Source organism: Diorhabda carinulata, chromosome 3 (assembly GCF_026250575.1).
Source record: "Diorhabda carinulata isolate Delta chromosome 3, icDioCari1.1, whole genome shotgun sequence".
NCBI classification, from domain to species: domain Eukaryota; kingdom Metazoa; phylum Arthropoda; class Insecta; order Coleoptera; family Chrysomelidae; genus Diorhabda; species Diorhabda carinulata.
In genome coordinates this window covers 26,454,868-26,480,875 of record NC_079462.1, presented here as the reverse complement: position 1 = coordinate 26,480,875, position 26,008 = coordinate 26,454,868, and the positions used below count along the sequence as shown (strand labels likewise).

Sequence of the window (26,008 nt, the reverse complement as noted above, 5' to 3'; positions counted from 1 at the left end):
AAGTTAGAAGCACCATTAAACGTTTTAGTTTTACTCGAGGCCCACAGGATAAACCAAAAGAAGGAATAGGAATTTTTGTCCAATATAAAGAGAACTAATGTTAATTTTATTTTTTGGTATTATTCATATATTATATAACATTCCAAAAACATAGTTTTGATCAACATATGTTATAATATAAATTTTTTATGGCAAAAAAGTATTATCATCAATCTCCTCTATAGAAAATATAGTTACTCCTTCAGTTAGTTTAGTTAGTATCAATTTTTGTGAACAATTTCGTTTAAGTTTGAAATTCTTATATTCTTGCGGTCACGAAATAATTTCGTATTTTCTTATCAATTAAAGAATTTTCTCATAAACTGTGCAATATTCAAGTTCTCCCATATACAAAACCTCTCTTTCTTTTTCTTTCACCCTCTCAATCTTCAGTAGAGGTTCTTTAACACCCTGCAAATGGTATTCGTATGACAGTGTTTTGATTTTGATCGTTTAATCTCCTTGTACTCCCTGTACTTTTATCAGACAAGTTGCCATTCCATTGTGTTCGTACATAAATTGACCTGATTTTGATTGAGTGACAAGATGTATCATTATAAAAATAATTCGTGGTATTTTATTGTGAATACGATAATAAAACAGAAAATAATAGTTCACAAGAATTTGCAGTTAGTTTGCCTACCCTGTATTCAATTCCATCATAGAACCTCTCCTTGCTTGACGCCTTTGTGCAGGTGGTTGTGGTAACGGTGAAATCGGCATAAACGTTTTTTGTAAAACCCCTAACGGATCAGAATCTTTCTCTGTTTCTTCCACTAATAAGGAAGTGCTCCGTCCTGAAGAATTTCTTCTTTCCTTATGAGGAGTAGATTCGGCACTGCAAGATGGTTCCGAACCAACACTTTCTCGACGAAAAAGACCAATAACTGATGAACGAGGATTTTCCAGACCGCCTGAAAAAGATAAATGAAATAAATTACGAAAGCAAAAGTATGTATCCAAGGCTCGTTTGACCATTCATTGGTTCACTTACCCAAAAATGTGGCAGACGGTGAATTATAGGCTAAGTATTCCTTGTTTGACGCCCATCCAGGAAACTCGCTCTGGAGAATGGGGACACAGCCTTCTTCTTCTCGTTTCCAAGGAAGCATCATTTCTGTGGCTGTTGGCGTTGAAACTCTCATAAAGTCTCCTGGTAAAACAAAAAACATCCTAATAACCTTATCACACTATATTTATTGTCAATTTGGAAATGTACCACCTTCTATATATCGACAACTCTCGATATTTCAAAAATCTGCAAAGCTACAATGATTATAAGGATAGTTTACACAACCTTTATATTATTGAATTAATATTCATTTTAATGATCGTTCAAATCTATTTTCAGAAATACTACAAACTTCACCTTTTTCTTTTAGCAGTTTGCGAGCAATCTGATGAAAACTGTAAACATACGAAAAGTTATGTATTCTACTTCCATCACAAATTGGTTAGTACATAAAGTTGCGTGAAGGAGGGAAAGATATAGATTGTGTAACAGAATTGAGAGAATTGGACACCCTGATACAAAATCAAAAATAAAAAGTTTATAAATTCATAATAATTTTTGTGTACAGGAGTTCACAGTAATAAAGAACCCATTGATGCAGAATCTAACCTAACTTTACTTTAAAAATATATTTATCCCTTATTAATTATTAACAAATTATGCAATCAGATTTTCGCTTTCTTTTTCATTCCTACAGTTTTTTATTTGCCATGGATTATTTCATGCAAAACAAAACCGTCGTTTGACACAGTTTGAAGGTATACTCTACGATCCTCAATTAGAATATCAAGAAGCGCTACATGCGTTTTTCTCATGTGGGTTTTTTCATTTTACAAAAAGAGTTCAATCATAATAGCACTTTTCTACAGGATGGATTTCGTGAAGGTCATCCAAAATCGGCTGTTATGCCAGAAAACATCGAAGCTGTGCGTAAACTGATATTGCAAGATCGTCATGTGACATACCGAGATATTGAGGCATATTTGGGCCTTAGTTCCACGCGCATACATTTAATATTGCAGGAACATTTTGCAGTTAAAAAGATAATAATCGAATATACGGATCTTTCAAGACAAGCCAAATCCAACAAAAATTATTCAAGCACGAAGCAGTTTAAATCAAATGGTCGGTTGTTTTTTCGAAATAACTGGACATATCGCTACCGTTCCATTCGAGCAACGTAGAACGGTCAATTTTTGATGGTACACCAGCATTTTTTTGCCAGGGAAACCAAACGCAGAAAACGAATCATTCTTTACCACGACAATGCCAGCTATCACACATCAGCTCAAACTAAAACATCGAATTGATGGGTCATTAGCCGTACATCCTTGTTTGGCACCTGATTTCTCCTTATTCCCGCAGATCAAAAATAAATTGCAAGGTCAACGTTTCCCTACACCTGAAGAAACGGTTGATGCGTTTGAATCACATGTTTTGGAAGCACCTAAATCGAAATGAAAAAAAAAGCTTCGACATTTGGTTCAAACGCATGCAAAAGTGTATAGATCTTAATGGAGAATATTTTGAATAAGAATAAAGCCATATCCGATTATAAATATTTGTTTTTATTTGTCTATATCAAAACTTCAGTAGTAAAACCTTGTATTCGAAATACTCACCTTCAATAGATCCTTTTGAAGATCTTTTTCCATTATCCGAATATACGCTTTCATCTGTAACTAAATGAATATCATTTGGAGGTATACAGTGTGTTCAATTCTGAATAAAGCCGTTTCCTCACACACCAGAATAAAAATAATCGTTTATACTAATTCAGTATAATAATTTTGCCATGCTTAGAAAACCAATTTTTTCAATCATACTCACGTGACGATTTTGCTGTAAACGTAATTGGACTATCCCATTCTTCTTTTATAGCTTTTGACGATGATTCATTTTCGTCTTCATTTAGAACTTCGGTTATGTAATCTAATTTAAAACATTACCAATTTTGGTGCAAATTAAATCTAGTCAATATTAATCACTTTAGATTTGTTAATGGCTTATAAAAACACATATCAATTTTTAGCAATTTTACATATGATCATCGTTAAAGATATGATGTGAAAGTTATTAGAGAAAAATCAGTTGAGAGTAAAAGTATTAACACACTTTGGTTTGCAAATTCTTATTATACACTATAACTTTAACACTTTCTCATTATACATCTTCTGAAAGGTAATTTTAGCGCTTATGTTGCTCAATGATTTACCTGGTTAATGTTCCTTTTTTAGAAATTTGTCACATTTAATGAAACATCTCGGTTTCGGCGTTCTCTTAAACCGTTCTCAAAAGTTATAAAACTAAATAAAATGAAAATAAATTAATCGTTCACATATTCAAGTTGGCATCATAACAGCCAAAAATTAACGGAAATATGGAAAGAGTGGCTCAAGCGGTAACTCTTTTAGAAAAAGACCAGCTTTTACCAGCGGCTTCGCTCGCATCGAATCCATTAAATAAGTATCAGAAATCATTATGATAGAAAAGAACGAACTCTGTAGCTATATTAGAACCTGAGATATAGATCTTTGAATGTAGAAAAATTGCCAAAAACCTACAAAAATCCATAACTCCACATTGAATGTCCGCGCCTAGCTCCTCTCCAACTCAACCGATTTAAGTGTTCAAAAACTCAAAAGAAAGGTGTTTCAGCGAGTGTTCTTAAACCAAATCTTGAATAAAACCTGAGATATTGAGGATAGAACGTGTGTATGTGAAAAACTCCCATAAGTAATGTACAGGGGGAAATCGCATTTGAGTATAACTTGAGAATGGTGAAAATTAGATGAAATCCGATGGTTGATGGCTGATCTGTGCATCAATACCTTTCATTGAAAAAAAAATTAAGCAAATCGGTTGGGTAGAACGCCTGAACGGACTCGGAATGGAAATCATCAATTTTTTTAATATATAAGATCTTAGTCATAGAACTAACTAACCAGCGTTACTAAAGAAGCGGAGGCTTCACTCCTTAACCTCAAACTAGAAGATTAAAATCAACTAACAAAATCGATCAGACAATGCTATTCAATTGCAGTGCTAACTTCAGAAAGTAGATAATGATTCTGTCAGTTGTTGGACAGTAAGAAGGAGATTTCTAGGAGAAAAACTGAGAACCAGGCAGCAGTTCTCAATATGTTCTTCCCGTAATGTTGCCAGGGAACATGTCAACTAGACTACTTAGCAATGGACAAGGATATTCTCTACTTGACAAAAACAATATGTTATCATGGAAACTGTTGACATTAAAAAGTTCACAGACGTGCTGGAGAGACATTTGCACAGTAGTTTACGCTTTGAAAAAACAAAGCTGCTATGTATTGGACGGGCCGAAATAGTAGTAAGGTGCAAACCACCATATGGCAGAAGTTTTAGAAAAGTATGTGGTTCCGTAGGGTATGAATTTTTGTTCAAATTGAAGCCTCATATAGTTCAGATCATAAAAGTTGAAACGAAGTATCCGAGCTCGAAATCCAGCGTCTACCACGGTTTTGCAATTTCAAGATGCAGCAATAGAAGAATGGTAGAGGATTCTCCAGGATTATGCGGCTTAGCTGTTTTTATCTACAAAATGTTATGGCAGTCCTTTGAGGTAGAAGAGGGAGCATACCATATTTATTTTTGCACTTTGCAATTATCACATTTAAACATAACACGGCAACACTTGAATATAGTTGTTAAAACATAAAGAATTAATAAATTAAACAGTTCATTAAACTTACTTCGGGATGATAATTACACAACAAGAATAGGATATATTTGAAAAAAAATTAAATTAAATTGTATTGAAAAGTTATCAAAGTGTGTTAATATTCTTCTCTCTAGTTTATAAAAATAGAAAGAGACAATTATTATCACGATCATACCGGTGAGAGGTAAGATTTCAATTGTTTTCGATTGTTTTAAAATTGAAGTTATCGAAGACTAGATACAGGAAGAGGCCGAGATCTATCACGTCAAGTGCAGATAATTTCATTGCCTGTATCAGAACCAGAAATCCGCGTTAAAGTGAACAAAACCTGATTTAAACCTTCATCATTATTGACTACAATAAAATGGCTACTGAGAGATGTAAAGTTGTATGGTCGTGTCGTCGCTAGAAAACTTTTGCGAAGATCACGAAATAAGAAAAAAACGGATGCATGCAGTGGCCCTTTCCATCGAGATTGGACTAAAGGAGAAAAGTTCTTTGGACTGATAAATCCAAGTTTGAGCTTTTCGGTTCCAAAGGAATTTACGTTCGACATACTGCCCATGAAAAGATGATGTCAGACTACATAGCTCACCAATCAAGCGTGGTGGTAGCTTGATTATGGTCTGGGGCTACTTTTCTAGCCATAAAACTGGAGATTATGAAGAAGAAATAGTACAAAAAAATTTGAGAGTAAAATGCAGTCCCTTCAGATTTGCGATTAATTATAGCATAGTTCAAAATTATGCAGAGAATATTTTGAATATAAAAGGGCACAAGGGGTGTTAATAAACATGGTATGGCTTAATAAGAGCCCGGCTCTCAATCCCATTGAGTTTTTGTGGGAAGAGCTTAATCGGAACGTCCATAATTGTGGTCCATCCTCGCGAAAAAATTGTGGAATGCTTTATGCGAAAGTTGGAGCAAATATCACGAACGAATTGATTGCCGAGGCATGTGAAAAAGTCATAGAATATAAAGGAGGAGTTTTTGATGAAAAATCAGGAAATCATTAATTGACAAATTGAGAAAATTTCATCTTAATAATTACAATAACAGAATTTTTAGATTGCATGCGAAGTGAAAATTGTTCCTGTCGTGGTTCAGTTTTGCAGCTTGCAGGGATCGGTTAGTCGTTTCACTATATGTACAAATAAATCCTAATATAGTTCAATAAAATGTTTATCAACAAGTCTATGTTACTTTATTCTTCCTCACAGATAGCGAGCGAATCATGTTCGTCGTTGCTCTTGTTACCGAGTGAGCACCCAAACAAGCGGGATCTTGCAACCATCACTAACCGATTAAGTATCGCCCGTTTACATTCCGTCTAAGCGAATACTTTGACTTGGAAGAGGGTAGCATGTTTCCTAAGTAAGAAAACTGGTGGTTTTTTTATTTTCTGGCAGATAGAACAAATAACAGCAAAGTATGGTTCATCCAGATTTTTTGTGAAATGTTGAAAAATATACCGAACTATTGTCTCCTTCCATTTTTAATATTGTTGGGAATTAGTATAATTTTGAATATTAATCAAATTAATGTACCTGTGCAGAATTGTTTCGCGGTACCATTTTGCTGGAATTCAGGAAAACTCACATGATTCTGCTTTCCATCCTACAAATAATTTGGTATTCAATTCTAAATAGTAATAAATATATGTAATTCTAATTAAGATGTAACGCTGTGATTTTTGTTGATGAATAAGGACCAATATAGAATAAGTATCAACCTAAGTGAAGCTTTAGATTATGTTTCGTTGATTTATAGTGATTTTTAATGGGGAGTGGTAGAGTAGCAGGAAAACTTCCCTCTGAAAGGGACGTTGCGGAGCTTACTCTGTTATTTTTAATTAGAAGATAAAGTTTGAGGTTATATCGAGTATAAATCGGAGGAACCAGTATAAATTGAGAGCGAGGAGTACCCCGTTCCACCCGGAAAGAGCTGCGAGATCTCTTTAAAGGGAACGTTTATTGAAATAATTTAGAACTGACGTTATAGTGGGTGTCTACATAGACCTTATAGATTGTTAACTTTATAGTTAGTTGTGGTTTCAAATGAAACACAATATAATAATCAACCTATCCTAACCTAACCTAACTTTCTCAACTGTAAGTGAACAAACGATTCTTGAAAATGCCACGCCATAGTATTATTAACATTTGCTTAGCCTGAAATTTGTATTTTATAAAAAGCCTGTTATTCAAATTTGTAAAATAAGAATATCAAACAGAATTGAAATACGGCATCGTAACATAATAGTATTTTTGAGAAAATTTCATAAATTAAGCCATAATCCTACTCCTAAATGATTAATGGCAACATTGAACATGCCATGCATGACACAATATAAAATGGCGTCTTGAACGAGTTACGTTTCTTTTCACATAAAACTGAAAAGCACACATTTACAGAAATTAATTTCTGTCATTTATTTCCGCCATAAAAATATGAATAACCAATTCGACGGTCCATAATCTAAAGTTTAGTCTCGAATTATCATTAAATAATATATTTGGTTTTGGAATGCAATACGCCCACGCAAATGGGAAAGGAGTTAGCCGGTGTATATGAGGCCTTTGCACCATCATGATATTTTGGATGACCAAAAACCGTGACAACCATCGATATCGAAAAGTTCCCAAAATGGTAGTGGATGACCGACGAATGTAGGTTAGAGAGATAGAAGAGGTTATCGGCAGTTCAAACGAGCACATTTACCGCATAACTGACAGAAGAATTATGAATGCGTAAGATATCCTCGCGTTCGATGCCGCGTTTGCTCACTTTGAACCAAAAGTGCATTCGAATAAACATTTTCTAGGTCTTATTGACGTAATTTAAGCAAAACGAGTCGGATTTTTTGCATCGATTTATAACTGTAGATGAAACTTGGATCAACCACTGAACTCCTGAAATGAAAAAACACAAAGGGCTGATCTGCTTCGAAAATGACTATTTCATTGGCCGAAAAAAGTGATGACAACCGTTTTTTAGGTTAGTCATTAGACTGTATTCATCGGCTATATTCAAAAAGGTGAAACAAAAACAGGAGAGTATCGCGCATTATTACTTGACATGGTAAGGGAAGGAATTTCAAAAAAGGGGCAGCAGAAACGTACCTTATTGCATACGTAAACGGCTATTATTAGGAAAAATACCACAATTATTATTTGAAAAGTTAAAAGGTTTAAGCATCGCTCGAAAACGAATACCTATTGACTATGCTGAAAAATAAAACTTATAGAAAAAAATGTCTTGTCTATTCATACAACCCTTGTATAATAAAATGACTCAACAGTATATAATAGTATCAAGAAGTTGAATATATAGAAATGTATCACCACACACTTAGGAATAACTTTAAAAAAACTTAATTTTCTACACTTAACAAATGGAACTTTCTTACAATTTGTGTTAATGATAGTTGCAACTTTGCGTAAATGAGTAAAAAAGAGCAACAATGACAATTTGTACGAGAATTTATAATTTAATTATGTTCAGAGGCGGTGTGGGCCACCGCCAACGGCCTCACGGTGCTGAGTGCCTCGCGCCTCACAGCCGAAAATATATTTAAGGTTTTCCTTATTCTAGAGTATTTGGTAGATACTCGGCGCCAAGCAAACATTCGCCCCACTACCACATGAGCACTACCTCCTGTGTCCGCCAAGCCACCAATGTGACGTCATTATAAAATCATATCTCCGTAACTACTGTACAGGGTCCTTCACGTCGAGCTACCACACAAGATCGAAAGTGATTACACGTTTGTTCAAAAACTCTCCTAAAGCTATCCTGCAATACCGTTGTGGATTGATAATTTTGTACATAATACTATTATACTTATAGCCTACGAAAATGTTATGGTTTAATGGTTATACGAAGAATCAGAACTAATGAAGATTTTTCTCTAATTTCGCATAACAGCATGTTCAGAATAATATAATTCTCAAAAGGAACCGAGCAATTGATGTGAAAAACATTGTAACATGATCTTTTTTCTTTGATTGACGCCAATAATAGTTTACTTACTGTTAAGTCCAGCATTATATATTAATACAGATCTTAAAGACGAAGGATAAAATATCGATTCGTTGGATGGTCGCCTTAACAACAAGGTACACTAACGAAACTCTAATATTATTAATCTATAAGAATATCTTACTTTATTCATTTTTTTACTATGTCGTTTATGGTGGTGTTTCTTATCGGCAACCAATCTTCGCATGTTGAAGTGCATCCTGTAATTGACTTGTGTCGAAAGATCTCGATCGTTGACTGCATGTCTACTATAACTAAGTTTGCGGTGCTGTAACAAACGAAATAATTGGAAATTGTAGTGCAATGAAGAATTCACAATCAATAGGTGTTTTGAATGTTATCATTGATAATCATAAGATATCGCATTATATTAAAATAATTTATGTGAGTATCTCGGGGGGCACAATTGTAAATTAAATGTTGATAACGAAGTTAGGACATTGCTACAATAATAACTATAATACTGAAAATAGGAAGCCCTTGTCAAACTCATGCGTCCTTAGCTCATTGAGTCTTTCTAGTATTAGTGAATCCTGGCTTTTCTACTAGATCAAATCATAGAATTTTGAATGGCACTGCTTATCTGGTATCTGTAATAATCGACATTTAGCTTGTCTTTTGATTAGCTCTATCAAAGTCTTTGTCTCTTGCCTACTTCATTGCAATAATTCCGCCTCTAAGTTTGAGGAAGTTTTCTTGCCTATGAACGTTTTACCTTGTCTGTAACCATATGACTGGTCTATATCCAGGGCTCTTTGTTTTTCCCTACAGCTTAAGATGCTGCCCAATCTACGAGTAAATTCCGACTTCAGGTTTACTGGTTCCAAACTTGGCCAGCTCGTGGGCAATTTTATTGTTCATGTGTCCGCTACGCCCACGAATCCGACGGCGATTTCACAAACCAGAATATTGAGTGCCTTATTAGGTACAAATAAGAGATATTACAGTGATTCTTTGAAAATAAATAAGAATATGCAGCTCAATAAATAAACACTAGGTTAATATGGTTATCAATGTCGTTAAGAACAAACTGGTCATTTATAATTTTATCAAGCTAAGTTTAAGTAATAGAAATATCTGAATATTTGAATTAGATTTATTATCAATATTTGCCATATACAAACAAGGTATATATCAAATAAAGGTGGGATACGTCTAGAATATCTCTTTCATCATTAAGAAACAAAGGAGCTACCAGATTTATGAAGATCATAATCTCTCAGGTTCCTGATCCCAGAAGAGTTTTTCAAACTTGTTGCCCTCTCCATACCAAACCTTAAACTGGTTCAAACAGACTGTGACTTATATTTTGGAAGCATTTCTTAATAATTATACAATTTTTTTCAAGGACTCAGGTGAGACAGCAGCCTATTATGAAGCTAATTAAAAATGGACAATGATTGAGTTCTTGCCTTTTTAGCGACACAATCTCAATTTTACTAGTTGTCATTATATAAAATTCAAACTTACCCTCCTGTATGGTTTTCCTAATTCTTCAGCCAACAAATGGTGGATTTTGGCATCCGTCAAATCTTTTTTGGAAGGATTATATTCTAATTCTTGCATATCAATGTTCCAAGTACTAGAATCTAATTGACTAAAACTCGTACTGAAATAAGAATAGGTACATTTTATTACTCTAGGATATTGAAAAAAAATAACAGACTAAAACAAACCAGAGCAAACAGCGAAAGGTTACTCTTAAGGACCGTAAAATGTCGAAAGACATCATATGAAAAGTGATAAATATCGTCTTTTACAGCTCACACTCGAGGATAAGATCGAGAGGTGACCTGGAGGAAAGCAGTCGTAGCTCACAAATATTCAAGACTGGATCGATGTAAGAATAAACTTTTTCGCTTTGGCAGAAGACCGTAAAAATTTTGTCTTGGTGATCACCAACATCAGAACAAGACACATGAAAGAAAAAAAGAAGAAGACCAGGACACATGAAAGTCTAGATATGAAGTCAGTTGAAAATTCCTGTTTTCATTCAATTAATTTTTTTTTCTGTAATTACTGAAACAACTGGCACATAATTTATTCGAGTACATCAGATTCAAAAGATGGTTGGTTTCTTAGAAGCTATAATATCGAGAAATTTTTGGTCAAATTAATAAAATGTGGGGTCTGTTGACTTAAGCGATCAAATATGATATTAAAAAGTCGATCACAAGAGCCGGAGGTACAGAACAAATGAGCTAGGGAAGATAGGCCTAGTAGTTAAAGGAAATCACAACTCAATAGTTTCTAGAACATGAAGTTGTCCTTTGAATGTTTATGGACGTATGAAAAAGTTTGGACTTTTGTAATATCTTACTCAGTTGGTGTTTCCTTTAAAACTGAAACAGCGAAGAAATCCATTTCAATCGTTCCAAAAACGACCTGGAATAGGGAATGGAAGATGCGTTTTGACAAACTCCATCGGTTGGTCTAAACTGTGAGATAATATCTCAATCAAAATTATCGAGAAAGAAGCAGTCAAATCATACCATTTAAAACACATTATCAGCACTAATTTTCACTGGGTGCTTGGTTCTTTATGTTACTAAATATATCATCAAATGAACGTTCAAAACTACAAATATATAGAAAAATTACTATTTCTTTTTAAAACGTCGTAATTTTTTTGGTAAGATTCTTGATAAATTATTAGTAGCAACGGAAAAGTTTTCTATAATTTTTGTAATTATCACAGGGAAAATTAAGTAACTCACCTTTCTCTCAGAGGACCTGTAGAATCAGTTCCGGATCTGCATTGTAAAAGAAACTAATTAACAAAATAATAACGAAATAACGAATATCATTTCATGTATACCTGCAAACATTTATAGTACATATTTTGAAAAAAACGTTCCTTGTTTAATAATTATTAATTCAATTTCGTTTTGGTCTGTAACAAAATCAACTACGACTAATATGAAGATCAGAAGAAATAGGGAGAAAGACAATTTTTACAGTAGTCTATATACATATAATAATGAATGCATTTTAAAATGCGAGGATCTCAATCTTTCCGGCACTCAGATGATAACCTATTTGCTTCAGGCCTGTAACGAGGGTTCGGAAATTTGTACACGTATGTGTTGGTTATGTAAGATTATAAACTATTGACTGGTTCCATAAATATTTGTGACTCAGGAATGCAATAGTTTTTTACGCACTAAGAGTTCTGATTTATAAGTATTTGATAAATCAGGGTTAATATTAGAAAAAATGAAATTTGTCGTAATAAACGGAGGGCGCAATCAAGACCTTATTTTGATTAACCAACATACACCCCAAAATTTTTGAATAGTTTTCTGAACTCTGTATTTCACCTTTTACATGCAATTAATTTATTAACTGAAAATCGAATACCAATAAAAGAGTAGCCAAACTGAGATATTTTATGATTCACTGGCGTATGGAAAGTTAGTTTAAGGTTTGATAGCTTGCATCCTATTAATTACTTCCAATTTAGTGAGTGCTTGTGAAAAAGAGCATGTAACCTTCACCTCACGCTTATTTTTCTCTTGGCTCTTCTTCTACATTTCACATAGTACAACAAATATTGCCTAGATTAAGAAACTGATGATAAGCAGTTTAATTCAAAATTGTTAGGAAAATTTCTATACAATCTTTTATATTTCTACTCATCATTGAAAGCATTCATTTGAAATATAACCGTAGGTCACAGTTAAAAAAAACCTTCAAATCATCGTCAAATTTGAATCGAAAACATGGTCGGGTACGTGAAGATGACAATTTTTTTATTTTCAAAAATTTGTTTCCAGCCAGCGTCACCTCCGAATCGTTAGACTTCTGAATGGTATTTTTTTGTACATCAAAATCGAGAACTATTCTTTGAAGCCATTAAAAACGGAAGAAGAAAAAGTTACAATAATAAGAACTCGCTCATAAACAAAAAAAAGATATAATAACAAACGAAGATGATATCGAGGAAAGGTAAAGACAATATTCTAAAGTCCTTTCAGAAGGAAATAATATAAGCTATGTGAAAAGCTAATACATTAAAGGATAAGCAGAGGTAGAGAAAGTAAAACTAGGAAAATCATCAAGAATAGACCAAATAGACTCTCAACAGCTTACACTAATTATAAAGGAAGGGGGCATAAGGAACTGCAAACATTATAGAAGAATCACATTACGAAGTATCCTAAGCTAAGATATATAAGAATAACAGAACACTGAACATAACAGAACACTGAAAGTCGAACTAGGAAAAACTATAGAAAAGTAACAATAAATATTTAAAGCAAAGAAAAAAATAACAGACGCAAATCTCATAATTACACAAATAGCTTAAATGACATAGAAAATCGGTTAATACAAAAAAATGGAAAAAAATTGAAATATATGACAGATGACATTGTAGTACTGGCTGAAGTAAGGAAACTTGTACGAACCCAAGAAAAAGATGATGATAATGAACCGAGAAGAGAATATAAGTATGACAAAGAAGAATCAGAAATAGAATAGATCAAATGTCTTATTGGTATGACCTTATGACATGATGGAAGACTGGAGTAAGAGAGAAATGGAGAGACTGGAAGATTATTCAACACAATTAACATTGTTTCTAGCTATAAAGGAAATAGAGATTCAGATAAAAAGCTACGAGCATAACAATAAAGTAACACCGATTAGAAACTGGACAGAACAAATAGAGATGTCAGGGGAGAACGAGGAATAAGAAGGAGAAAAATAAAACAAAGAGACACAGGACAGGAAAAAATAGAATTGAGAAAAGATGTGGAGTCCACGTAATTCCTAGTAGCCTTGCACTTGAAAAGTTAGAAAGTTATCAGGATAAAGCACTTAAAATTAAATATAAATTGCTAAACTTATTCCAATATTCAGGACATAGTTGAAATAATGGGATATGAGAAATAAAACGCATATACTTACCTACTATTTATATTTCCCGCTGTATAAGTTTTAAATATTGCAGACATACTTTCAGTACCAGAGATATTTCCAATAGTTGAAGCATTTCGACGCATATACTCCATCGCATCTCTCATAGCTAGTTTTGAATAAGTTTCCAGAATTTTCTGTTCCGCACCTTGGTGATTACGCAAGAGGTACGGCCTGATGAAGTGGTTGTCGAAACGTTTGAATCTAGAATTATTGAAAAATCTCACTTTTATTACAATAATTTTGAAGAAAATGAATATCTTCTCATAATCAGGAATAGTAAATTATATAAAAGTATTTCTCTCTGGTATCCATAGTTCCTGGTCTATTTTAATGAAAAATTATTTTTATAGAGCTATTTATTGTTGATTTGGCTCAATTTTGACCTCTAATCCTAATGATTTTTGTTACATGAATCCTAAAATACAAATCTCAACTCAATTTCTGATCACTCAGGTTTTTGTACAATTTGACTCTTCAATGTTAAGGTTCCTGAAGCATTAGTTAATGTAAGTTTGTATTTAGACCTACCGTCCCGAGAAGTTCATCAAAAAATAAACAAAGATTCCATTTTTCACGATATTTAACTAAAGTGGAGCTCCTGTTGGTCATAGCATAGTAAATGATAAAAAAATCACACGGAGTCAGGTCTGGAGAGTAAGTTGCGTGAAGCAGCGTAACCCCACCATTTCAACCACAAACTGTTGAAAGCATATTGTGAGAAACCCAGTCTTTTGTCTGCCACATATCGGATGTTTCTTACGAACGCTGCTGAGCAATCTTCTACTTCCAAATAAAATATTCGATTGACGCTCTGATCTAAGAGAAAAAACCTTCATGAATTATGCCCTTGCTGCCAATAATGTGATTAAGCATTATTTAGATGTTTTATTTGACTGGATTACATGTTTTTTGGACGAGATGACGATGGCGTCTTCCATTGACTTAATTGTTGCTTTGATATTGGGTTGTAACTATATCACTATGAGTCATCATCTGCGACAGATAATTTTGATCAGTTTTAAGCTGCTTTTTCATAACAAGACATTTCTTAACTCGTAGCAACCATTTCCATTCCCAAATCATTCGTTTAAATTTTTAGAGCAGAGCTCCACAATAGCGCGCTTCTCACTAAAAGAATCCACGCTAAATGAAAAAACACTGTTCAATACTCATTGTCCAGAATTGTAACAAATTCAGTTACAAGCTACGGAAACATGTTGATTCATTTTCACTGTAAGCCTGTGAGCACAAAAACTTCAATTTTCTGAACACTTTCGTCGATTTCGACAATTTATGAGCGTCCATGGAAAGATTTATCACTATACTTACACTTGGGTTTTTATAATAGTAGATATAGCGTCATCTTTGTGATCTATTTTCGGTAGCATTTTTATCAAGTAGAAAACAAAATTTCATAACTACACACTGCGCTGTTAAATTAAACTTGACATCATAAAAACGCGCTAGCAAAAAATCTCTGCAGACGCAAAGAATTATGGTAAAAAACTGAAGAACATGATTTTAAATGATTAAAATCAAAGAGGAAAAATAATTCTTGGTATGAGAATAGTATTACTGGACAGGAAAAAATATCATAAAATTTTTAAATTATATTTCGCAATAGAGCTAATTATTTTTTAATTAAGAGTTATTTAATTTAAATAATTCAATTCTTTTTAGTTTGATTTATTTAAAAAAAAAGTAATAGAATTTTCTCAAACTATAATTTAGGTATTCCTTAAAAGATCTATAGAATGGACTTCAAACTATTGATCTGTTCATAGCAACCATTCTTGTCACGTATCTTAGCAATGTTGTTTTGAAAGTAAACGATGTCATTCTCTAAAATTCATTGCAAATGTCAGAATTTCTAGATAAAAATGATTATTACAATACAGACAACGAAAAAGTGCTTTACGGCAGCCGTGGTGGTAAGCAAAGATCAAAGAAAGAGGTAGAGCAGCACACCAATCATTTTGATCCATCGGGACATTCCAGAAAAATAACGACGAAGCTGAAGAATACAGAAGCAAATAAGAAAAAACAGACCAAACAGTTACATTGAATTTTATGAATGATATGATTCCATCTTAATAAATGTAAATCTATTTAGGGTTAGTTTAGTAATCATAAGTGATAGTCACACCCACAAAACTGCCCTGTTTTCGTATACATAAAAACCGCTTTTGAAAATTAACAAGGTGTTCACGAGAATAAAAATTGTGTCAAAATGAATAGCGTAAGCATATATACCGCAGCTACCATCCCAAACTCAAATATATGAATTTACAGTTTTAAAAAGCCAAATTCTAAATTTTGAAAGATAAATCTTGAGCTTTTACGATCTGCATAAACGGATTAACTGTATGAGTGAAAAGTTGTTACGAATAAACTGCAAATTCTAGATAAATCTATATATGATAGGTGTATCCAATATTTTTTCGATAATGTTTGTTTCGATTCGAAACTTAAAATAGAGCACCAACAGCAGGTTACATCTATTATTTATATCATTCTTAAAGACCTTTTCTACCAAGATTTTTCCCAAAAATTTGTATGTGTGGCTGTTTAAATAATAATTATCACCTTATCACGTCTTTTGCGGTCTCCTCAACCTTTCAGCACACACAATAAGCACAATAAGATAACCAAAAAGAGCTTTTGATACTTGAGCACTTTGTAGGGGAATGTCAAGTTATACTGCGGGGAAAACTTTAGAAAAGTAAAGGAATGCTCAGTTTAGAGCTCCTTATCATGAAAAAGGCTCTAACCGATGCATAGATATATACACACACTTTAGGATATGACGAAACAACTGCGAAGACAAGGGTGTATATCCTCTGGAGCTAAACCCTTAACACGAGAAGACTTTCTGGAAACTCTCACAAAACTAAAGGGAGAGAAAGCAAACGCGAATTACAATTATATCCTGTCGAAATAAAAAGAGGAGCTGGAATGTCCTGTTTCGCATCCGGGGATTTTATCGATGGGTGAATGCTTAACGGAACAAACTTTCTCATATGCTTGTATATGTGTAAATCCTCAGTCTCCTATTAGGTAAACTTGATTGAATTTTAAGAGTGTCGAATTACACATTTTCCACTAACGGTAATGAGAATTAATTCATAACACAAATATTCTGAGATTTACAAAAATATCGCCACATTTGCAAATGATACAGCTTTACTTTCATCACACCTAAATCCAAATACTGGATCTAGACATCCTCAATTACACCTAAATAAATTAACCAAATGGTATAAGACATCGAACATTTTTTTCTCTCTACTGTTGCTCAATAAACAGTTTTTTTTAATGCATTGCAACATAACATATAATTGGGAATATCAAAATAATTACTAAAGAGGGACATATGGATATAGAAAGGAACGTTTCTTTATGATGTGTAGGTATATTTATTACATTTTTTGTATTAAAATTAAGTTATAGATGTCTGTAGATAACTCTTGTATACAAATATTCTGGTGATTTGTTTCTTAAACTTTTGTAGTAAGAATTTAGACTGTGTATTGTACATACCATATCTTTTAGTAATTACGAGATTCTTTCGTTGAGCTTCATGCGTAAATTAGTCTTAAATAAGAGGTCTGATTGTCTTTTAATTCTATAAGTATCACTTTTGTCTAATATACCACCATATACCACATCGCAATGATTAAAGCTAAAGCTTCACTTAGTTTTTCAGTTGTATGTTTTTTAAATTGTAATTTGGTGTCGATTATCAAACCCAAACATTTACTGTACTAAGTAAATATGTTATTCTCAAGTCGCCATTGCACCCGATTGAGTACCTCTTTTATTTTTGCTTCATGGCCAAAAATCAAAGCACTAAACTTATTTACTTGGACTGATCTTCAATAAATGTTTTTTAGAGATTTAGCCAATTTACAAAATGGAAACAGATGGAGTTCAAATTGCAAGAGTACTTTATTAATTGGTAGAAAATGGTAACTGAGTCTGGAAAATAAGCTGCTGATTCACATAGGTACATTAAAACCACTACGGGTTTATCAAATGCAGCTAACGGTTACAGTTAGTAATTATAAACTTGAATGGTCCGTCTCAAATCTACTAATCGATCGAGATCTTCAAATTCTATTATTGTAGGAAAACGTATAAAATCAGAAAAAGTGCCTACAGTAATGTATTTGTCAGCGAAAAAGTGGTACGACGCTTAAAGCGTTTTAAATCAAAGGAACTATAGTTTATTTCAGAAAGGTATAGAGTAATAAAACCTCATTAGGTATGTAAAGGGACCCTAGAGAGAGATCCAACGAATATTTAAGCCACTTTCATAGTTTGGCATTGATTTCATTGTAAAATTCTTTTTATTTTTATCAAGTGCAGGTAGTACCACCCGGGTTGGGGTCAATTTATGGGTTTAGCCTATTGTTATCCATTCACAAACACTGAAAATAGTGTGCCAAAGGCGTGCCGGTAGGATACTCGTAGAAAGAAATACCTGTAAAACGCAAAACGTAACTGTATAATCTACTACCTAAGTAATCCCTACACAATATTTCGTTATTGACACTTCAGGTCAGAAAACATACTTTTCCTAATTCTCTTACGCAATTACTTAAAATTTTAATATTACAAACAATACTATTTCAAGACCTACACCTAAGGCCTACACCGAAATTGAGCTGAATTAGACGGAATTCCCCATTTTATTAGTCTATACCTTTCTGAAATAGACTATGACAAGTAGGTTCAACTATCAAATGACTGATTTGAAACTAGTTAATGAGTATTTGGTACAACAACCTCAAATGGTTTAGAGATTCACTCAAAAGAGAAATTTTCCACACGTCATAATATTACTTAGTGTTCAACAGTTAAAAGTTTTAAAAAAATGACTATTGAATGTGGAATTATACGGACGATTTTATTTGTAATTGAATGGAACAAATTCATATGAGAGAAAAATCTCGAAATTATTTTCAAATTCACTACTCCACTACTAGAGGACAAAGCTCACATTGTAATACAAAAAGATCACATATCTTGTAAAGTATCAGATAGGAGTGAGCGGGAAAGCTAACAAGATATAATAATTACAACTACATGAATTTTAATAGATTTCATATCATTTGAAATAAAAGATTGTCAACTTCTAAATCGTCGCTTTTGGAGAATAAGTTTATATGTAGAGTCTAGAAGAAAACAAATTTTATTGTTCTGTTTTGCATTACAGAATATATTTCGTTGTTCAATCCATATTAAGTATCAAACTAAATTCATATGTCTATACGTACCTATCTCGTATATGGTAATTACCATGCTGACCTAAAATATCTTCTATTCCAGCCATTGTATGATCCATCAGCTGAAAATTAGAAGAAAAAAACTGTACTCCTGCTAGTTCAGATATTTTATAATGAATAATCGTATTTAAAAAACTGAACATTTCGATGAAAATTAATAAATATATATAAAAATATATTGAAACTTCTAAATGTTCTTGATTTTAGGTCTCTTCTGTTTCAAAATTCTATCGACCATAGAGCAAAATGTGAAAGGAAATAGGAAAGAAAACAAAAAAAGTTTAAATAGAAAATCTATCACAAGTTTACTGACTCACCCTCTCATGTATCCTCTCATTCATTGTTGGTTTCCTTTTTTCGGCCGTCTTCACGTTGAGAATCTTCACTAACGGTTTTATTGTGATACCTTGGAAAAAAACTGTGAAATACACTACAGCAATAGTAGTAGTCATGAACATAGGTTGGAGTTTAACCGTTTTAGGATTTATGAGAAGCACAAGAGCGAAAGCTACAGCACCTCTTAATCCACCGTAAGACATAACAAACTTGTCCACGGTACTCAATTGGTTTAAGCGGAAACGATTTGCTATTGCTGTAAATATTATTACTCCTGAAACAAAGTGGAAGTTATTAAAAGCTTCTTTTCATATAAGTACTACATAAAATGAAACTATAAAGCTCCTACTAAACTTTATTGTTATTAGTTTCTTTTGGACGTAGTTCATAAAAAGTATTTATTCGTCTCGTTAATTTTTGTTGAAAAGTTTCATCCATAAACTTTTGAACTAATATAACTAAGTGCACTTATTATTCATATTTACTACTGACTCTTTTTATTTGTAAATATAATTTACTTACATAGATAAAAGGCACGGTAATTAGTATTTAAATCGGTATTTAAAGCAGAAATTGAGATATATAAATAAATAGGTAAAGGTTATATTAACAGGACCAAATAAAATTCTTGGCAACTAAAAACTAGCGAAACCAACAAAAATTGGATATGATTGCGAATGGAATAGTGAGCAATTTCTCAATCATCACTTTTCCTATTAAGTTTCATCTCAATCTCTCATTTGAAATTACAAAACAAAATATATAGAGGCTTTGAGATCCAACAAATTCCATCTACAAAAAATAAAGCTAAAGTGTTAGTTATTGATAAAAAATAGTTACCGTACATTTATGTGAAAAATATTATATCATGTAGTACCATAAATTGTTTTCTAGAGAGCAAATTTCATGTATATTTGATTTTTATTAGAAAATTTCCTTGTTAGTATCTCTTATTTATTTTAATTCCAGATCTTTATACAGACGATGATTGAACTGACTCATACCAATAAGCATTCTGTTATTACCTTGTACGATTCAAATTTGTACGTCAAATATATAAGAAATGGAATAATTTGTCACTCCCTATATTTTTTCATTAGAAAAGTAGAAGAAATATATTTTCAACAATTCGAAGTACAATAGACCTTGAAGATGACAATTTATGTATAACAAAAACCTTGAAAATAACAATCTTACATAATCCACGCTTTTACCGAAATAAGCTTTTAATAAAACGGCGTTTTTTATTGATTTGAAATGAATTATGAATATTTCATGTTTATTATTTGCCAGTATCCGCATTCGTTCGTTCATATACCTGTTCTATTTTTCACAGTCTTGAATTGCCGCTTTCAAATTTTTAGAAATACTATCCGACAATTTAGGACGTAAATAACGAATTTTCCATATAATCAAAAGAGATGCGATTGAAATTTCAGTGGCTTTTCCTAATATTTCTGACCGTTACAAGAAGCCAATAAGGGAATTCGATGAAGATGAATGAACTGAAAGAGAAACAAAAATGAAGAAGAGCCTAGAAGATCTGGAACATGAAAACAATTGTACAAGAAAAATTAGAAGAAGTCAAGAAAAGTTACCAGGCAAGTTAAGACGAACAGAGAAGGAATGAAAAAAGCTTAAGAATAGTTGGAGGCAAGTCAAGAAGAACTGAAAAAAGACCAAGAAAATTTGGAGACACATCAGAAAAAATGTTGAGAGAAGAAATTAAAAAATTGAGAACATAAAAGATAAAGTGATTGATGAATTGATAGTATCGAAATTGAGAAATGTGAAAATATTTGGTGTTCAAGAGGAAAAATGACATGATGTTCGAAGTAAAAAAGTAGATTGAAATTATACTCAAAGAACAGGCAACTAAAAACCGGAAAAGGAAAACAAACAGACAAAAAATTGCTTGGTTGAGCATTTAGAATAGCGATTGGGAGACCTACAGGACCTAATTCTAAGCTAAAAGTCAAAATTCTCACATAACACAATAATTCAGTGTCAACATCATTGGCTTTTCCATCTACAACGGAGGATGTTTTAGAAGCATGGCCGTGGTTGTTGTCGACGATACTGTCAGACATATAGAGCTGCAACACGATTTGAAGCATGCCAAAATTAACACCATTGCTGAAGCACTGCCGAAAACGGTTAAAAAGAGCTTAACGGAAGGTCTGGGAAGCAAATGTTTGAATGTAGTGTCACCAACGACACTACTTCGGTTCAAAAATCGAATTATCAACTCAACTGACTGAATTTATCAATAAGTTCTCCGAAAAGAATGGAAGTTCTTCAAACAGAATACTGCATTTAGCAGCAAATTGAACATATTGAAAAATAGTGCGGCACCTACGAGGAGAACCAGAAAATTCCAATGACAAGAAAATCTTGTCAGATCGTAATTGATACTGAAGCCACCAATTCAATCATCAGAACGGATCTAGTTGGATAGATGTGACCGGAGAAGCCAAGATTCATCACAAATGTTTGTTACGAATATCATGGAAACAGGGATATTGAATATGGACTTCTCGAGTGTTCACAAGATCGTATTAGATGCTGGTCGAAAAAGTATAAGGATTATAAATAAGGAAGTCATCCAAAAAACTAGTGGTGGAGATAGTACCACGGTTCGACGGATTATTCTCTCGGAAGACATTAGCGATAAACGATCTAGTAGCTTCTATTGAGCTAGATAAAGACAGATACAATGCAATAGTCGGAGTACTAGAGGCAGCTCCTACCAGAACCAATGACAGAGGAATTCACGTAAGGACATTTCTCTCCGCTGAAACTAAAACTATTTCGGCTCGGTTTTCAAACACAAAAGACAGGACGGTAGAGGAGCAGATAGTCTAGTCCGCTTTACCAAACACATACAGTTGTTGCCAAATATGGGCTAACATAATATCAGGTATTCGTACCTAATTATTATTCGCAGTCAATCTTAACAGCCTATAAAAATTATTTCCAAATAAAATTTCAAAGCCTGTTATAATTAAAGTAGGGGGTGTCAAGCGTAATTTGAATAATATAGATAAAGAGCCGTGGATCAATCATTCTCTGGTTTAGTGCATAAAAGATACCATAAATCATATTCACCCACAAAGTATTATCTTTCAAACGATAGCCTGAAAAGTATTATGGTCTACTAAAGAAAAATCAACCTTTAACATTGAAGTGGACGTGATAGTATACACTACGAAGAGATATGAAAGCATTTTATACATAAATCCAGGCATAAAAATTTTTCTATCCAAATGGATGCCAAGTTTCTCACTATAGAACACAAACAACAACAAATTGATGAAGTGGACTAGTCCGAAGCAATCAAAAACGCCACAATCTGGTATCAAGCGACTACAGACTGTTTTCAGCCCTGTATATAATGCACTCAGGAGAAAAATTGGTAAGAAAAGCTGGAAAAGCATTGTACTGTAAAAGTAGAAAAACAATTGCACTTTCTAGAAAAATATAATTAAAAGAAAATTATTTGTTTAATAAAAGCATTGAAAAATTTCTCCCACATATCATGTAATGAATCATAACGGGTATCAATTATGACGACAAATATGTACTTGCTCCTATAAATAGAAAAGAAAGGAACAAAAAGATTTATGAACACCACTTTGCTTTAATGAACGTTTTCTTCCACGTGACATGACAACGACAGCTTCGAACGATCACGTGGGATTTTATTTACGTAGGAAGCAATCAATTGAATTGGTTACGAAAAACCCCTTAACCCTCCATTTGGCGTGCTGTATTTTGTTACGAGTTTAGTCGCGCTCTACCTCTCAGATGCATGTACGTATATAACCTGTTATTCAATTGAAATTTAATATAATTCACAATAAAAAACAAAACAATATGCCAAGCTCTCTCAATTGAGAAAAAAGAAAATGGATAGGATGAAAAAAAAACAAAAAGTTTTGCTTATCCATATATCATTTTGCCAATAATTTCATGACTAATCCACCCCATTAATAACGAGAAAGTTTTTACAATTATTTACGAATAAGCATTTTTTACAATTTTAAAACGAGCTGGTAACATAGCTGACAGCATCGTTTTTTGATGTCCTAGACTATCAGGATCTAGTTTACACCAATTCATTTCCAAAAAAATACTTCCCAATTAGTACTCGTCTTTCAACTAAATTTGAGTCTTTTTGTTCTGCAGAAAATTTTCTGTCGGGGTAAAAATATACAATTCATCATCTTTTTGTAGATTGTTCAACGTTATATTTAGCTGTAACTTTATTATTGACCTATACATATAAACATTTGTAGCATTATAATATGAAATTTGTTCTTGCTTTTTGCTTGAATTCCGTGGAAACGTCCCATGTAGAAATTTTGATCACACATTTTCCCATTTTAAGAAGTGCTACTAAAGCAAACACGATTTTTTCAGGACACATATGTAGACGTTTTTTGAATTGAATCTACATGAAATAGTAACTTTAACATCAACATCTGAATCATCAGAATCGCTGTCAATGAAAATTTTGCAATATACTTCTTCGACATCTTCAAGTGTTGTTGAATCGAAAAACTTATTTCCAAATACAACTTAGAATATCTTGATAGTAACTATACTAACATACTAAACCTGGCAAGTACACAACCCTCGCCATTTGGATTTTACTACGATGACAGCAATAATAAACCTCCAAGACACACTACCATTGTTTGTTTTCCCGGAAATTATAAAAAAAAACTACCTAACTAATGGACATTCCTCACCAACAACTTTTACCGAAACAAAAACCCAAAAGCCACTTCAAAGCCGGTCCAAAATCAAGGTGATGTAAATCGTTCTCTCCAATTCGTTCCAGAGGATCAAATTGGCAATAAGGAGTAGTAATCGGCGGCTTTGGGGTGTCTATGTGAAGCAATTCGTCGCAAACGGCCGTTTTGCGGGTCAGATGGATGGATGGATGGATTTTTGACCACCATAAAACGCCGTCACTTTTCAGCATAATTGTGACTGATATTTCGGCCAAACGTGAAACGAGAGTCACTGCTCGGCCACCGTATTCGGCAAATTTGACCACCTATGACTTCTTCATCTTTTCCGAATGAGGGAATAAAAATTTGTATATGGTTTCCTAATAATATCGAAAAATGCGATTGTGTATGAGAAGAAAGAATACTAATCTTGAAGCACATTTCTCAAATGAAATGATATCGATAGTGAATTATTTTATGTAGACCACTCACCTATAACTCTATAAAATGAGCAAAATACTATTGTGAGAATGACGAACCAAGTATTCCAATCGTGGTTCTTATTAACAGTAGCGACTCCCAAGAACATAAAGATGATCGTTTCAGAGGAGCTGCTCAACATCTTCATGGTATATTTTATGGTCGTATGAGATTTATGGGAAATATTAGCTTCTACATAATTCTTCATAGTAATGCCACAGAAAGTTATTCTGAAACAATCAAACAAATGATTACTATATGTATCCGTAAAATTTATTCGGAATAAATTATTTTCTTCCCATTCAAATGGAATATTAATCTGTTAATTGAATTTAAATATGTTCTAATATATGATTTCAATATGAACAATATTAGATTAGAGAATATTCTCGCAGTTGAAGCCTAATATAAGCAAGAAGATGTAATGTATTGCTAATAGCTTATATTTGTCAAATTGAAATAATAAAGTCAAGGTTTTTTCAGATCAATTGATTATAGATGAGATGACACTGAAGATAATTCATGTAATGTTTTGAAAATTAATGGAAATTCAATCTTTATTAATTTATTTGTTTACACCACTGCATAGATCAAGGGCTAGTTAAAAGTTGGAAAAAAGATACATAACAGATAAAATTTGAAGCTAAACAGTAAAAATAAACACTGGTAGATTTGGATGAAACGTGAATAATATATACAGAAAGATATGTAAAAAGTAAGCAAATACGAATAATGATAGAGTTATAAAACAATAAAAAAATTTTTTATGATGAAAAGAGCGTTATAAAAAATGGAGCTCTGCATATGACATTGATATTGATTCAATCTGGAAAGTATAATGAAGAATGCGACCTAGTGGCAACTCTATGAGTAAGTATTCGTAGAAGACCTGGCAGTTCTGGACAGTGAATTTTTTTCTCAAAATTTTATGAAAGAATATCAAGAAAGAACACATACGTCTAGTCGTCAGTTCGTTTAAGTTAAAGTCTTGTGTATTTTGATGTGTGTGAATATTATTCATTTTGTTTAAATGAGTTTGGTAGCATGAGTGCCATATTAAAAAGATATATTCTAGGTTTGCATGAAAAAATAAAGATGCGATTTTAATTTTGGTTGCCTAGAGTTTCAGTACGAAACCAAAATTTCTAAAGGCTCTACCAAGGATAATACTAATATTCTCAAACAATGCTTAATTTACTATCAAAAATTATTAAAAATGTTCTAATCAAAGATGAATTACATGTATTACATTTTGAAGTGTTGTATCTAGATCAGATTGAATTAAGTGACAATCACCAATGTTAAATATTGAACGATATATCTTTAAATCATCTGCATAAATGAGAATATAATCCCAGTGTTATTTATAAAAATTAAAAATAATAACGGCCCAAGAATTTGGCCCTCAGAAGTTGCTTTGATTTTTATATTACAATTACTTACCATTAAGCTT

The 26,008-nt window shown here is 32.8% G+C and overlaps 1 protein-coding gene across 4 annotated transcripts in view; it reads right to left on the bottom strand.

Annotated features, from left to right (window-relative positions):
- The window catches only part of LOC130891428 (probable Na(+)/H(+) antiporter nhx-9), a 47,877-nt gene that overhangs the window by 6,901 nt on the left and 14,968 nt on the right, over window positions 1-26,008 (bottom strand). The window contains exons 4-15 of one of the 4 annotated variants that reach the window (XM_057796177.1): window positions 24,568-24,785; window positions 19,318-19,610; window positions 18,992-19,062; window positions 13,701-13,913; window positions 11,507-11,542; window positions 10,260-10,398; window positions 8,914-9,057; window positions 6,296-6,365; window positions 2,882-2,983; window positions 2,674-2,733; window positions 1,034-1,192; window positions 683-953 (exon numbers count right to left, since the gene is read on the bottom strand). In XM_057796177.1, the coding sequence (XP_057652160.1) occupies window positions 683-953; window positions 1,034-1,192; window positions 2,674-2,733; window positions 2,882-2,983; window positions 6,296-6,365; window positions 8,914-9,057; window positions 10,260-10,398; window positions 11,507-11,542; window positions 13,701-13,913; window positions 18,992-19,062; window positions 19,318-19,610; window positions 24,568-24,785 (1,776 nt within the window). The remainder of the gene's footprint in view (window positions 1-682; window positions 954-1,033; window positions 1,193-2,673; window positions 2,734-2,881; window positions 2,984-6,295; window positions 6,366-8,913; window positions 9,058-10,259; window positions 10,399-11,506; window positions 11,543-13,700; window positions 13,914-18,991; window positions 19,063-19,317; window positions 19,611-24,567; window positions 24,786-26,008) is intronic. The other 3 variants (XM_057796178.1, XM_057796179.1, XM_057796180.1) reach the window with 3 other exon arrangements.